Here is a 16626-nt window from a genome sequence, read left to right as displayed (position 1 = left end):
ACACTGTGGGGTTTCAGTGCATAATGTTGGTTCGTGACAGAAAAAGTGGATAGCTTTTGGTCGGTCACAACCATCCAAGAAGTCGAATAGGAAGATTGTGGCGTCTAGCCTCCGCATCGCGCCAATATCGTTATCCCCGGCGGGGGCGGTACATCGCAGTAACGCGTGTACATATAGTTGCTTAGGTATTTTAAAGTGGGAGCAAATGTTTTGAATGTTTTTCTTTTAACCTAGAAAGTTCATCTGTCAAAGAAAATAATTCCCATTTCTGCTGTTTCCGTTGATTATTAGATTGTTTCCTTTCTATCAAAATACATTAAAAATTGTAATCTACACATTTCTGGTGATTGTGCGTATACTTTGTTACTACAGAGCAATAGGTGAATACCCACTAGGTAAAGTACTTTGAACTCGTATGTCGAAATATGTGCTTGTAGCGTAATGTTTACAGCACTGTGAACTTGTACCTCTAAATATCCTCAAAAGCGGTCGCTGACATGTTGTCTGTGTATTCCTCCCTCTCTTTCTCTGTCCAGTGTACCCTCTCTTTCTTCCTCTCCTTTTATCAATGTCATAAACCGAGGGGGATTTCCTTATTTTATGATGGGTTTTAACAAACGACCTAAGTACTGCTGATTTCCTATGAAAAAAAAAAGAAACAAGAAACTAAGAGTCATCCGTCCGGTGGTGACAATATCTACATTTGTATCCATACTGTTTATGTTTAATGACAACGACTGTGTTTAGTTTATAATTAGAAGGAATACCTACCTATTAAGTGATTTACAGAGATGAAATGTTTTTTCGAGACTGTTGTTGTTGGTTTTGTTCCTAATTTTAGCAATACATATACGTATGTGTGTACATATTTTGTATTTTTGTGGTCTGTGCCATGTTTTTATTTTTGGTGTGTGCAACAACTCTTTTGACATTGTCAGGCAACGTTCATAAGTGACGTTCATGTTTTTCCTTTTATTTTTCTTTTTTAATAGTCACCTCCTATACGTAAATGTTTTTGTTTTTCTTTTTTATTGCTATGGCATTTTTCTTCTTACCCCAAAAGAAGAAGAGGTGCGTGAGTGTCAAGTACACGATCATTGTTGTTTCCTTTTTTATGACTGTCAATACTTTCATCCACCCATGCATCTGCTGAACATAACACTATTTCCGTTTTGAAGAGATGTCGACATGTAATGTCCAATGGAATTTTTACAAGTTTAGACCAGATTAGAATTTATGATCACATGTTATTGTCATGAATTTATTAGGAAATAAAGTAAAGTAAAGTATCTATTTTTTTAGTTAAATTCAAAATTTGACTTTCATATTATTTTTTTTAATTGACATTTCTTAATTCCGTTCGGTTAAGTATAAGATTATTAGGTTATTAATGATCATACAAAAATACAGTTTGTCAAGTAATTGTTTTCGAAACAAGAAAACAGACATTTTTTCTGTATTAATTTATGAAAAATTACTCATAGTTGTGATACAAATGTCGGGTTTTTTGCGAAAATTAGTTGTATGACTTATTTAAGACAAGATAGGATGTTTAAATAAAAAATTAACCCACGTAGTCCAACAAAAAATAACGGAAACCAATAACTACATGTAATGCAAGTTGTCAAATAAATGTTTTCGAAATGTAATAGAGGTTCCAAAATACCCCATATTTTCGGTAAATTCTTGAAAACCATGACATTTTATGAATTTTATTCTTAACAGGGATTAACTACTAACAAGTATCAACAATATTAGACATCGAATGTCCGTACTAGGAGGGTTACCATATGGACCAAAGAAGTACCAGGTCATCTTACATGTAAACAGGGTCCTATAGGTCTTAAACCGGGAATATCTGAAAACTAAGACCTTTTTTGAGTTTCTTTAGTTCACTAGGATGGATTGACATCAACTAAAATAAATATTACCTTCAGAATAATTAAATTAGGAGGGTTGCCAGATCAACTAAAAAGGTACCAGATTATATAAACAGTAAACGGGACCACCTGTGTCTCAAAAGGGGGCACAGAAGTTTGTTGTTTCACTTCAAATTAATTAAGAGATAATGGTATTTCATGAAACAATCGGAAATATCGCAGTTGGAGACTAATATTGCTTAGAAATGTAAGGGGTACAGATTTCGAAATTTTCAGAAATGCGTACTATTATCAATTGGACACATTTCGAGTACTCTGCAGTACTACTGCATCATATTTTTTACGGGGAAATAATGCTGACGGGAAAATAATGCTTTAATGTTACCATGGAAGCCAAAAAAATTAGAGAATTACTCTGAACTGGCTCTAAGCAGTTGAAATCGGATGTCTATTATAAAATCAGTATAGACTGACAATATCTTGCCTGTGTATTTCTAACCGATTTTTGTACTTTTATATAATATTTTGGTTTGTTTTAGAAAATTGCCTTATCCATTAATTCAATTTGAGTTAAATAAACAAATCTTAAGCCCTGGTTATGGATTCAGTTGGTCTCGTTTACTGTTTATATAATCTGGTATCTTTTTAGTTGATCTGGCAACCCTCCTGATTTAATTATTCTGAAGGTAATATTTATTTCAGTTGATGTCAATCCATCCTAGTGAACTAAAGAAACTCATAAAACGTCTTAGTTTTCAGATATTCCCGGTTTAAGACCTATAGGACCCTGTTTACATGTAATATGACCAGGTACCCCCTTGGTCCATATGGTAACCCACCTAGTACGGATATTCGATGTCTAATATTGTTGATACTTGTTAGTAGTGAATCCCTGTTAAGAATAAAATTCATAAAATATCATGATTTTCAAGTATTTACCGAAAATATGGGGTATTTTGGAACCTCTATTACATTTCGAAAACATTTATTTGACAACTTGCATTACATGTAGTTATTGCTTTCCGTTATTTTTTGTTGGACTACGTGGGTTAATTTTTTATTTAAACATCCTATCTTGTCTTAAATAAGTCGTCTAAATAATTTTTGCAAAAAACCCGACATTTTTATCACAATTCTCAGTATTTTTTCATAAATTAATACAGAAAAATGTTAGTTTTCTTGCTTCGAAAACAATTACTTGACAAACTGTATATGCTGATCGGTTTAATCGTTTTCGAGCTACATTAGTAAAATCAGTGTGTCGTATGCGGCCATTCGTCAGAACACTGTGCAATATTTTTGAACAAAAAAAATTCGAAAGTAGCTCAAGGTATGATCTATCAGATGAAAATAAAATATTCAAAATAATTGGTAGATTTCTTGTAAAAAAATTCATGACAAATTTCATTTTTCATACTCAATAAGTGACTCGATAAAAGAGAAGTTTGTTCCGCTGTCTTCCTAGATGTCGGCCAAGCTTTTGATAAAGTCTGGCACCAAGGACTCTTATTTAAACTACATAAGTATTTTCCAATCGAAATATTTGAAATACTTAAGTCATATTTGGAGGATCGATACTTCAGAGTTAAAATAGAATTTGAGTACTCATCATTGAAAAAAATAAAAGCTGGAGTTCCGCAAGGAAGCGTACTTGGCCCTTTTCTATATCTTATTTATACAAATGACATGTCATCAACACCAGAAACAACTATTGCTACATTTGCGGATGATACCGCTATATTAGCTAGTGGTAAAACTGAAAAAATCTCTACAACTAAACTGCAAACAGCTCTTTATGAAATTGTTTCATGGATCAAAAAATGGAGGATGAATTTAAATGAAAACAAGTCAATACATATGCTTTTCACAAACCGATCTATTACACAACCAACACCACTTTTCATAAACGACATACAAGTACCATTCGCAAATACAGCAAAGTATTTGGTTATGACATTAGATACAAAAATCAAATGGAAAGAACATGTAAAGAAAAAGGTTCAGGAAATAAAATTGAAAGTTAATCAACTAAACTGGATCTTTTCAGCGAAATCAAATGTTCGCATAAGCAATAAGATTCTGATTTATAATCAAATAATAAAACCCATATGGACCTATGGCCTCCCATTATGGGGATGTGCAAATCAACATGAAATCCAAAAAATACAAAATAAAATTCTTCGATGCATAGTAAATGCCCCCTGGTACATACGAAATGCTGATCTACACAGAGATCTTCGTATAAATTTAGTCGCCAACGAAATAAGACAACAATCTCGGACGTATGTTAACAAAATTCGTCAACATAGAAACGCAGATATGAAGAACATATACAACGAACATATCACTAGAAATCCCCGAAGACTTAGACGGATAACCCCTATGGATTTGGACATATAAGCCTCAAATGGAGTAATGCTAGAGTACAATTAATGAATTATATACTTTCCTGAAATTATACCGCTATTTAAATATTATTGTATGATAGATTAATATTGCTTGATGAGTTTCTGAACTCAGTTGCAATTAAAAAAAAAGTGGCCATAATCCCTTAAGCCTAAATGTTTGACCTTTGCGAGGGAAGAACGGAAGAAGTGGACCGAAATAGCCCATCTTCGAATTTTATGTAAGTTTGGAAGAATAATTTCGCATAATAATTACTCAAAGATTGGATAAATTCGATGACTCCCTCTTCATACACTGCCGCTCACTTGAATAGAACCCCCCTGCAAAATTTGTTTCATTCAACCTCCATTTTTTCCGAATTATAAAAGATATGAATTTTTAAGTTTTATTATATTTTGCTTCATATGTTTGGAGTAAACATAACCACTCATTTCCATTCAAATCCAATTTATATAAGAATTATACAAGGAAAACAAAATGAAGTCAAAAATTGAAGTAAACAATGTGGCTCATGTGAATAGAACCCCCTTTAAAACTTGGGAATACAGAAAGATTGTATTAGAATATCGATGCATATTCACTCTATATTGAAAACGAAGTAATTTCGGTAAAAGTATATCCATCCTGATTAAGGATACCCCGCATATCCTGGTTTGGCAAGGATTCTTTAAATAATCAAGTATAATGCCTAACAAAGCTTGCTTTTCCACTAGTGAGAAGTATTTTCGGATATCGCGAGTGGCAATTTCAACACGATTTTATAAACTTTTGTACACTTCGAGTCATCAAAACCTACATTTTAGAAAAGAAATGCGGATATCCTGGAGGGGCCGCAATATTCTACATTGGTAAATATTCTCCAAAAATTATGGGAATGCCTTATGCGTAAAATATACGACCCTTGCAGACAAAAATAAACTTGTTGAATGAAAAAAGCAAGCTTTGTTAGGCATTACGCTTGATTATTTAAAGAATCCTTCCCACAGCAGGATATGCGGGTGTATACTTAATCAGGAGGGATATACTTTTACTGAATATCACTGAAAATACTTCGTTTTCAATATAGAGTGAATATGCATCGATCTTTCTGTATTACCAAGTTTTAACGGGGGGTTCTATTCAAATGAGCCAAATTTTTTACTTCAATTTTTGACATTATCTTGTTTCCCTTGTATAATTCTTATATACATAAATTAGATTTGAATGCAAATGAATGACTAAGTTTACTCGAAACACATGAAGCAAAATATAATAAAACTTAAAAACTTAATATTTTGTACAATTCGGAAAAATGTTGGCTGAAAAAAATTTTGCAGGGGGATCTATTCAAGAGAGCGGCAGTGTATATCCCCGTCTTCATATAGCCCCCATAGAACAGTGCATTCTGATTTTCGGTAGTTTCAGGATTTTTGTTGGATTATCCTACAAAAATTGCATCAGTTTAGTATTTACTCTTCTTTAGGGCTACAAAACTTTTAACCAGAAATTTGTCAGTACTGGGGCTGGATTCTTGTTCTATGAAAACTTAAAATGAAAAATATTTTCTTTATGTTTTTCATTTGAAATTTAGGCCATGTTTATATTATAGCCTTTTGCAGGGTTAACCTTTTTTATTAGGATTTATTTGAAATATAAGCAATGGAATTGACATTTGAAACCCAGTGGGTTTGTTAAATCCATTTTTTTATTTCACATTTTCATAAAAACAGAATTGAACCCCTGGTCGACGTTTTGATAACATAAAACATAACTTCCCGATTTTCGATATTTTCAGAGTTGCAGCATTATCCTACAAAAATGGCTTCAATTTAGTATTTAGTCTTCTTTGGGGCTACAAAACTTTTCCCCAGAATGCTGTCAGTACAGGTCCATGGTTTGATATAACCCCCATAGAACGGTACCTCCCGTCCGTCTGTGGAAATCACTCTAGCGTCCGAACGGATTGACGTAGGTGGATGAAATTTTGGGAAAATCTATTATTTGTACGTAGGACTTTTGGTATTGAAAGCGGGCTATGTAGGTCCACGCTTTCGTATAGCCCCCATACAAAATGACGCGTGACGCGTCGTCGTTTTAAGGAATTTTTAAGATATTTGTCCCATTTTACCACCGAATTGGTTGTAATTTGGTATTTTGTGTCTCCAGAGGCCAAAAAACATTCCTACCAAAGTTGGTTTAGATAGGTCCACGTTTCGGTATAGCCCCCATATAACGCCCCATATAAAGTACGCGTCATTTTAATATATTTTGAATGTTTTAGACCCGTTTGACAACAGAATCGGATGCAACTTTGTATTTTGTGTTTCCAGAGGCTAAGAGACATTTCTACCATAAAATGTTTATATAGGTCCACGTTTTGATATAGCCCCCATAGGACGATATCTCCAGATTTCCGGTATTTTGAAGGTTTTGGCCTCATTATCACACCGAGATGGCTGAAATTTGGTGTTTAGTCTTCGTTAGGGGTATACAACTTCCTCCCAGAAATTTGTAGGTATAGGTCCACGCCATCATATTGCCCCCATAGAACGGTAACTTCCGATTTTCGGTATTTTGAAGGTTGTGGCCACATTAATCCACCGAAATGGCTGAAATTTGTGGTGGAGGGTATAAAAAGTTCGGCCCGACCGAACTTAACGCTTTTTCCACTTGTTTTGTTTTGCAGTGCCAACGATAGCTTGAAAACGGAGGGACCGATCTTCGTATTGTTTTGTGGGCGTTCAATAACCTAATAATCTTGTTTACTGTTTTTTTTTTTTGTCAAAAAAATTAAAAATATAGTTTCGCTTAAAGACAACCTTTTATCGTATTTAATAACCTAATTACGACATTCGATTCGATCGAGTATTTGCTCGTGAATGAAAAAATCGATCTATAAAAACCTATGTGTTCTTCAAAGAACATTAAGAAGGTATATGGTAAAAATGTATTTATTTTAAAGCAAAAATAAAGGAAATGTTGTAACAGTAAAAATCCTCTACAACACTTTCTTTAGTCCCATTACGGTAGGACTTGCCGTTTTCAAGCAAAATCCCTCCACCGATTTCTTCTATTTTTTGGATTTTTTCATCTATGAACAATGCTGTTTCAGAATCTGCAAAAACTTTTCAGATGTAAGTGGTTTTCATTTAAAGCTAGTTAATGTGGACCCTTCATGACATTGTTTTATAAGGAGGCGATATAGTCAGTACATTGTCCCAATTTGAAGTTCTATATCTCAAAAATGGTAAAACTTAGGAAAAAGTCATAAAGCTCAATCTTGTAGATAATTTTCACTGCTTCTTTAGCGTCATTTCGATAGGACTTGCGGTTTCCAAGCAAAATTTTTAAAACCTAAAGAACCCAAAAAATGCAAACTTCTATCGCGATTTATTTAAAAATCCCTCTGGCGTTTTTTGTTTTTCTCATCCATGAACATTGTAGTTTCAGAATCCGCAAAAACTTTGCAGGTGTAAGCACATTTCATTTAAAGTTAGTTAAGACGCACCGTGACCATATGAAGGTACCTTCCAATTCTACGTATTTTAATGGTTGTACACTAGGCCGAACGAGACAAATATTTTATTTTTTGGAACTCCTACCCCCCTAATTTTCCATTTGATCCAAAAACGTTATATATTAAATTTTATGGTGATCGGTTAACGTTACCCGTGCCACCCGAGTGGTCTTTGTTTCTATGGTAATTTGTAATTTGAAAATTCTATAAAGGCCGAAATTATATATGAAATTAGGGTCTAATCAATGAAAAAACTTCACCAGTTTATTATTGTGGCTAAAAACCCAATCCTACAAAAATTTGTGAAAATCGGATCGGATTGGCCGATTTTGGGTCCTATATAACCATATCAAAATCCGATCCGAATCAATTAGATTTATAACAGATGTAGTAAAAGTACATAATTCGATTTTTTTCTCATTTTTAATTTGCAAGGTAAATTTTTGATATGTTAGAATAACATTCAGGAGTGGTGTTAATTTTGTATTTTTTTCATCCTTGAGAATTTCCAAATGTATTACATTTAAAATTTTCGCAATCATCCGGACGATATTTTATTGGAATACCTTAATTTCCACATTAATGAGGTCATTCATTTCCGAATGTGTTATAAAATCTACATTTTTTTTATTTTTTTTTTTTTCTTTTACAACAAATATTTTTCTTAATATTTCCGATGAACACACACTTGGCTGAAAGAAAGCACAATCTCTCCCAGTGATGCGTAAACGTAAAATTTATGGCTAATGATACGCTTTAGCGAAATTTAAATCATACACAAAACAATTGCTGTCATCGTAAAATGTTATTATGATCGTAGTAGGAATGTTGATCTGAAAATTCGAAGAAAAAAATTAAACCATATTTCAACAAAATGGTGGTGGTGGTGGTCTTAACATAATTTAACCTTTGCACCTTAATTACCCACAATGTCAAAGGCTAGTAGTATTGATAAATTGATATACCGGAAAAAAGGTTCCTTTGTATCTGCCACTTGAGATTTAAAGTAAATAAGCCAAAAAGCTTTAGAATAAATGTCACTGTTAGATTAGTCTCTTTAAGGCGCAACCCGCTGGATTTTATGTTGGCAAATCCTGCTGATGACCCATGCTATTACTTCTTGCTACCTACCACCTGTAGTTCATTTCATGTTTCACAGTTGAATAATTGAAACAAGCACCTGCTTTGTGTTGCATTTATTATATGGACTCTCTCACGCTCATGTTTGTTCTCTCTTTCACTTCATTCTCCATTGTTACTTCCTTGCACAAATTTAGCACTTGTTTGCTTCTCACATCCTATGAAGTTCCTTGGTTTTCCTTTTTCCGTTTAATTTCTGCACTTTGATCCACAATATGTGCAACACATGGGTTGTATTTGACCAGATGGTTGTTGTTGTTGCCACAACGACGACGTGGATTACCACCGGCCAAGCAGCTACCTACTTACTTACCTAACTAACATATCTATCTCTGCATCGTCTACCTATGTAAGTTGTTTAATTTTTAACAAGACAAAAACATCCTTAATGGTTTTGTGTTTGCCGCTATTTGTTTATGGCCGACATTTTTATTCGCTTCAAATCCTTGCACTGAAACGGACGGTTGCTGCTCTCTCAGACATTCAATGGTTATGCATCGTTGCATCTAAATTTCATTGCAAAATGAAGAAAAATATTTTGTAAAAAATTACTTAAAAAGTATTTTTTAATAGTCGCTGTGTGTGCCTGAAAAATTGTACAAAAAATTCAAGGAATATAAAAAGAATTGTGTAAAAAATTGTGATTTAAAATATTTTGAAAAAATATTTGGTGTTTTAAACAAAGAGGAAATTAAGAAAAATGTGTTATGGTTAGTAAAGTTAACAAATACGTTTTTATTTAAATTATTTGTATATATAAAACTGGTGATACATTGTTGTTATCGTCAATAGATATGTAAAAAAAGTTAAGGCGGAATGTCAATTTCTTTAAAATAAAAATGTAAATACATATTGTGTTCAAATGTATTCTTTCTTGGACTTATAAAAAATGAGGACTGTGTGTCTCCAGTTGATAACTTGTATTGTGTGTGACCTCGTACCCAAAAACTTTTCAAATTTATAAAGAAAACATTTCTAATCATTTCAAAAATAGCAAATTCTTGCAAGTGTTGGAATAGAGAGAATATAAAATGTATATTTAAAAACAAACCCTTGCTGGTCATACTAGATAAAATAATTGTTTTCTTAATATTAATTAGTTAAAAAATCTGTGTATATAAAAGATATAAATGATTTTTCCATTCTCCTGACCTTATTCCAATATTGACTGAATGATAATATCATAACCTACGAAATATTTCTTAGTTTTTCAATTTTAAATTCTTTTAAGAAATAACGGAAAATATACAAAGCCTACTTAGAAATTGCATTTGTTTATGTTGGTAAATTTAAAAAAATTCCATGCATTAAATTTTTCAAATAAAAATCAAAAAATAAAATTGTTGTTCTATTTGTTTACAAGATAATATTCAAGTGCACTCAAATTTTTATATGTCTTTTTTCAATATCATTCTTATTTGTTGTGCCTTTTTCGAATCACACTTTGCCATTGCAACTGCCAATTACACATGGCGTGTACGCAGGCATCAGAAACGAGTGTAGGCCAGAAATGGCATTAAATTTATAAGAAAAAAAAAAATAAATAAAAATAAAAAAACAAAACATTCAAAAAACAAAACATTATTTATTATTTTAATATTATAACGTAACGAATAATCGATTTGGTGTTTTTTTCCTTTCAAAATTGTTGTTTTCAAAAATTTTATGTGCAGTATAATATCATGTCTCGATATACATACATGGAAGAAAACATGTTCAGAGCGCGAAATATGTTAAAATCGTTATAAAAACGAAGAACATGACATTCCATTTCAGTTCATTATGGAAACCATTTATTTATGTTGACGTTTATGGTTCCCGGAAAATATATACATATAGTAAAATACTACTAGGGGTTATCAACGTCTAGTAGGGAATTTTAAAATTTTGGAATTCTTTTTCCTTTATTTTCGATTCATTAACTTCTCGGGTTCTTAGTAAGTAAAAAAATCTAACTCAAGAACTGGCTATAGTTTTCGGGCTATTATAGAAGAAATTCCTATTTTAAATTGTTGTCCACATATAACGGTACCCAGCAAAAAAACTCAATGCAAATCTCCTAACCCATTATTTTAACAAGGGTATGTCGCCTGAAATTAGTAATTATTTTTTGACCATTAAAAGAAACTTCAACAACTTATTTTTAACATGTGTCTTCTTTTCAGCGCTCTTCGTTTACAAAATCCAGATTTATTGAACTCTTTGCTTATACCCTCGTAAATTTTGAGTACTCTTTTAACGGTTAACAAAACTACGATTATTGTCGATTATTGTTATTGTCATCCTTTGTTGCTTTTAAAAACATTCCAAAAAACCTTCAACCTTTCCTTCAAAAAATTTACGTTTTTTGTCCACCTGGAGTTCCCTAAAAAACTTAAAAAATTCCTTGTTTATTGTCCTCTGTAAGTTCACAATTAAAAACCTTTGAAATATCCAAGTCTATTATCCTGTTTGGATGCTCCTAAAATCTCAAAAAGTCCACTTTTAAAAACCATAAATGAAAATCCAATCTTTGTGATATCCTAAAACCCGTTAAAAATTCACGTTTACTGTCTTCTTTGTGTCCTCCCAAATACCTTAAAAAATCCACGTTTATTATCCTCTTTGGGTCCTCCTAAAAACCTTAAAAAATTCACAATTATTGTCTTTTTTGGGTCCTCCTAATAATCTTTAAAAATCCGCAATTATTGTCCTTTTTGGGTCCTCCTTAAAACCTCTAAAAAGTCCACGTTTACTGTCGTCTTTGGGTCATCCTTAAAACCTTAAAAAAAACTTTAAAAATACACAATTATTGTCCTCTTGGTTTCCACCTAAAACCCTTTAAAAATCTACGATTATTGTCCTCTATGGTTTTTCCTGAAAACTTAAAACAACTCATAAACAACTTTAAAAAAAAATCTGCTTTTACTATCCTATTTGTTGCGTCCTCCTAAAAACTAAAAAAAAACAATTATTGCCATCTTGGGGTCTTGGGGCCTTAAACCCTTTAAATCCTCGATCCTGAATCCTCCTAAAAAATCCACAATTATTTTCCTTTTTAGATTCTCCTAAAACCTTTAAAAATCCACATTTATTGTCCTCCTTGGGTCCTCCTAAAAAGCTGTAATAATCCACAACTATGTCTCATTTTAGGTACTCCTAAAAACCTTTAAAAATCCACATTCATTGTCCTTCTAGGGTTGTCCTAAAATTTAAAAAAAACACGATTACTGTCCTCTTTGGATCCTCCTAAAAACCTTTAAAAATCCTCATTGGGTCATCCTAAAATCTTTAAAAATTATCGTTATTTTTTGGTCCTCCTTAAAACCAAAAAAATCCATCCTCCTAAAAACTTTTAAAAATCCACAATTATTGTTCAATTTTGGACCTCCTTAATTAAAACCTTAAAAAACTTAAAACTTTTTATGAGGATCCAAAAAGGACAATGGATCCTCATAAAAAGTTTTGAGTTTTTTTAAGGTTTTAAGGAGGTCCAAAATTGAACAATAATTGTGGATTTTTAAACGTTTTTAGGAGGATCCAAAGAGGACAATAAATATGGATTTTTTTGGTTTAAAAAAAATCCAAGTTTATTGTCCTCTTTGGGTCCTCCTAAAAAAGCTACAATTACAGTCCTGTCCTGCTTGGATCCTCCTAAAAATCTTTAAAAAAAGCCACGTTTATTGTGCTCTTTGAATCATCATACAAACTTCAAAAAATCTTTCAGATTATTTGGAGTCGATTTAGTCCTGTCCGCCCGTCTTTCGGTTTGCCTGGTTGGTTTGCACAATAACTTTCATATATCAACCGATTTGATCCAAACTTTGCCACCCGTAATATGTTGTCCAAACTTAAATCATGTTCAAAAATGGGCAACATCGGTCCACATCTTCAAATAAGTTGGCCAAACTTGTGCATACGATAACTCTCGAATGGGGAAGTAACCGATGTGGTCCATACTTTGCACATCGTAATATTACTACCGGACATAGATCAGGTTTGAATATGGATATATGGATTCTTTGCTAAAATGCGGTTTAAAACTAGCTATTGGATGGTTTTGAATTTTTAGCTGTACGTTATTCTCGCGGCCCGAATTACGATGGTACAATTTTTTACGGGACAAATTAATATTTTCTGATATGGTCCTAATGGTCCCCAAAACCCGCCATCAACTAAAATGTCGGATGAGCACGAAAACTTACTAAAATTTCTTCCGAATGTTAATCAAGTTCCAAGGTAGCATATACCGCAAAACTCGATGTAATCCTGATTGCAACAATTTTTTGCTACACGCAAAGAAAAAATATGATTGATCCAACAATATTCGAAGAACAAAATATGTATTGTAAAGATATTGTTAGATTCCGTATGCAGTATTGTGAATCCAACAATCGTTTTTGTTAATTACACTGTGCAACATTTTTAAGGCGATCTTGTGCAAACAATTCGAACTGAGGATTTTTTGAAAGTACAGACCCAAACGACAAGAAGCCTTAGTTGGGTTTTGTTGTGTCAGATCCAGCTCGGATTTTATGGCCCCATCTAAATATGGTTAAATGTTGAGTTTTTAAAGAAATTCGGGGCTATATCTCTGAAACCAATGCGAATCTTCTTCTGACCTCTGAAGCAAATTTGTAGATAAGGACAAGAATAAAATATTTGGAGAAATAACGAACTCGAAAAACTACATTTATTGCCTCAAATTTCAAAATATATGCAAAAATTCTAAAATTTTTATACATTTCGCACCGTATCTCCAAAACCGTTAATTTTGCAAAAGGTTACTTGGTTCAACTCCCAATAGTTTAGCCGATATTGACCAGAATTTCAACAATTATTTAAAATTTTCTATATTTTATAGATTTTGATGCCCTAGATGGAGTTTTTCTTATGTGGTTTTTTCAAAAGATAAGTTCTACTAGCTTAGGGGTACAACATTGCTAAAGACAGCAAGGCCAAATTCCTATTCGTTTTTGAGATAAATGCCTGATAAATGCAAAAAGTGTAGATTTAGCCCGGTTTAGATGAGGCCATAAAATCCGAAATGGATCTGACAGGACAAAACCCTACTAGGGTTTTTGTTGTCTAAATATGTACTTTCAAAAAATCCATACTAGAAGTTGTTTGCAGTTTCAGTGTTGCATAGTGTTACATTATATACGATCAAATCAAAAATTTCAGTAACAGGTTTTCTGCACTGACAACAGTTTCTGTAAAAATTCTAGATTATGATAGTTCCTACCATAGGTATTGTCAATGATTTTCACAATATTGAGGAATTTATTGTTGTTGTTTTTGTTCTCTATGTTTGGAGCAAATGATGGTATTTTTGAATTTGCAATTGCAATGCTTGAACAAAACAAATGATTTGTTGGAACTAAAAAAGATATTGTTGTTTCAACAAAAGCGAAAAATATTTTTTCTCCGCGTGTGGGTTCTCTGAAATTAGAAAAGTTTTATTAGACCTTATTTTTGTAATGTCAGGATTTACATTTGGCAATGTCAGGTTTTCGGCGAGAGAGATTACTGAGAAGTGAAGAGTAGATAGCCTAGTGTATTTCTGAAGTAATTTATCCGAATAATGTTCACTTCGAATTAAAAATGCATTTCATTTCATACATTATACATCAATTCCCAAATTTCATCCCATACAGCCAGTCGCTGAACAAAATTAGAAAACCCAAAAAGTCTATAGATAATCTAGCATCGTTTTGGTTTTTTGCTCTGTAAATTGTTTTATATGGCCTTAATGGCAATGAGAAGAAATAAGCAATTGTGCAAATATAATTGACGCATGTGAACGTTAGATTTTTTTTAAACATTTTCACATTTACTGCATGGAAATAAAAAAAATTCTTTATTTTCTATTTTTCGTTTTTTCTTTTTGTTGTTCTGAAAGTAATAAACGGAAGAGTTTTTATTTTGCGATGATTTAGGATTATAGAAGACGCATGTTTTTGTTTGGGGAAAGAAATGCCAAACAAATTGAAAATGTTATTGTTCAATAACAGTTTCCCAGACTATCTGCATAATATTTTTTTTCTTTTTTTTTTGTTTACTCAAACAAATGCCAGCCAAACGAAATTCCATTTCGCTACAGCCACTAATAAACGTAATTTAAATCAATTATTTATCTTGTAAATTATTGAAGATAATCAGTTAATGATGGATGTCTATAAATTATGAAAATATTTTTGTTGCTCTGGCAACAGGAAAGCGAAGGTCGTTTTTCGCACACACATACCCACACCGTAAGTGAAATAGCTTTCAATAGTGTAATAATTGCAATTTATTTTGGCACACAAATAAATATTTAGACAGAAAATATAAGTACAATATTAGTATTTCTTGAAATTATATAAAAATAAATTAAAGGAAATCTGTTTTATTTCACGCACATATTGTTCCTGAGAAAGTGTGCGATTACAAATACAAAATATGATACGGAGAAACGTGGTTGTATAAAAGATATGACTCTTATTATTATTATTAAATGCAATATGAAAACAAGTGAGCAGAGGCTATAATCGGGACGGGGCCGACTATCTGACAAAAGATAGAAAATTGGATGCATTACGGACTATTGTGATATCTCCCTCTTTTGACCACCTTCGCCAACCTACATTGCATCAATGTAAAGGCGATATTTTCTTCTTACATTGATAGGCTTTGCGGAGATATTTGCAAAAGAATAAAACTTTAAATGTTTCTATACATGCCCATTCCGGCCCCTAAATATTATCCTATTATCCAATAGGCTTCTTCCCCTCCGGAACACCCATCAACACCCAAAATTTGGTGACGATCCGATCAAAATTGCGACCTGTAGCGTGATTACAAGGTTTAGATGGACAGACGAACGGACGGACACACATAGACATATCGACTCAGCTCGTCGAGTATGGGTCTACGACCATCATTTCGATGCATTACAAACTTTTTGGCCAAAACCAACTTATAATACTCTCCCCGCATTTTGGTGTGGGGTATAATTAAATAAATAATGATGATTTTTGTACAACCTCTCTTACTTGTATCATATTTGGATGAGTTTTTATATAAGATTTGATAAAATCTTACAGATAACGTTCTTATTTACTTAATTGGCCCTCCACAGAACATTTGTCATATGAGCCGAACTAAGAAAAGATTTCCATTCCTCTCTATTTGTTGCTTCATTTCTCCAAATTGTTGTCAAATTGTCTTCCGCTTGTTTGCTCCATCGAAGCCATGGGCTTCCAGTTCTGCGTGTACCCCCATGTGCACCGTATTTATACGCCTTTTTAGCGGGTTCATCATCGCTCATTCTTATGGCATGGTTTATGGCGGCGCCGAAGTCTCTATCTACCACAAAATTATAATAACCAATTTTCAGAGTTGATCCGAGTTCTGTGGACGCATTGCGAGTCGATACCTTCAACTTTTCTTGTCGCCGTTTACAGCCAGACCTATTTTAGCAGATTCTGTTGCGACTTTTTTAAGGTATTACTTCTTTTACTGATCGACCTATGATGTCAATGTCGTCAGCATAAGGAAGTAACATGTCGCTATTGTTGTATATTGTGCCATTTCTTTTGACGTTTGAACCTCGTATAACACTTTCCACCAGAATTTTGAAGAGCTCACACTAAAGGCTGTCTCCTTGTCTGAAACCTATTTTAGTACTGAACTGTTCGGAGAAGATCTTTCCTATGTTATGTGAGGAGGGGATATCAGTTAGAG

At 32.9% G+C, this 16626-nt stretch overlaps 1 protein-coding gene across 6 annotated transcripts in view; it reads left to right on the top strand.

Annotated features, from left to right (window-relative positions):
• pbl (epithelial cell transforming 2 pebble) overlaps positions 1–16626 on the top strand; it is an 89907-nt gene that overhangs the window by 24483 nt on the left and 48798 nt on the right. Inside the window, exon 1 of one of the 6 annotated variants that reach the window (XM_073987842.1) lies at positions 9313–9632. The exons of 4 other annotated variants lie outside the window; for them this stretch is intronic. In XM_073987842.1, coding sequence (XP_073843943.1) covers positions 9623–9632 — 10 coding nt within the window. In that variant the 5' untranslated portion in view covers positions 9313–9622. Of the gene's footprint in view, positions 1–9312; positions 9633–16626 lie in introns of those variants that run through there. One more of the 6 variants, XM_073987839.1, reaches the window with a different exon arrangement.

The sequence above is a fragment of the Musca autumnalis genome, unplaced genomic scaffold (genome assembly GCF_047663935.1).
Source record: "Musca autumnalis isolate F117 unplaced genomic scaffold, ASM4766393v1 scaffold_4, whole genome shotgun sequence".
In the NCBI taxonomy this organism is placed as follows: Eukaryota; Metazoa; Arthropoda; class Insecta; order Diptera; family Muscidae; genus Musca; species Musca autumnalis.
The sequence above is the reverse complement of the archived record's forward strand: the minus strand, read 5'-3'. Positions and strand labels throughout refer to the sequence as shown.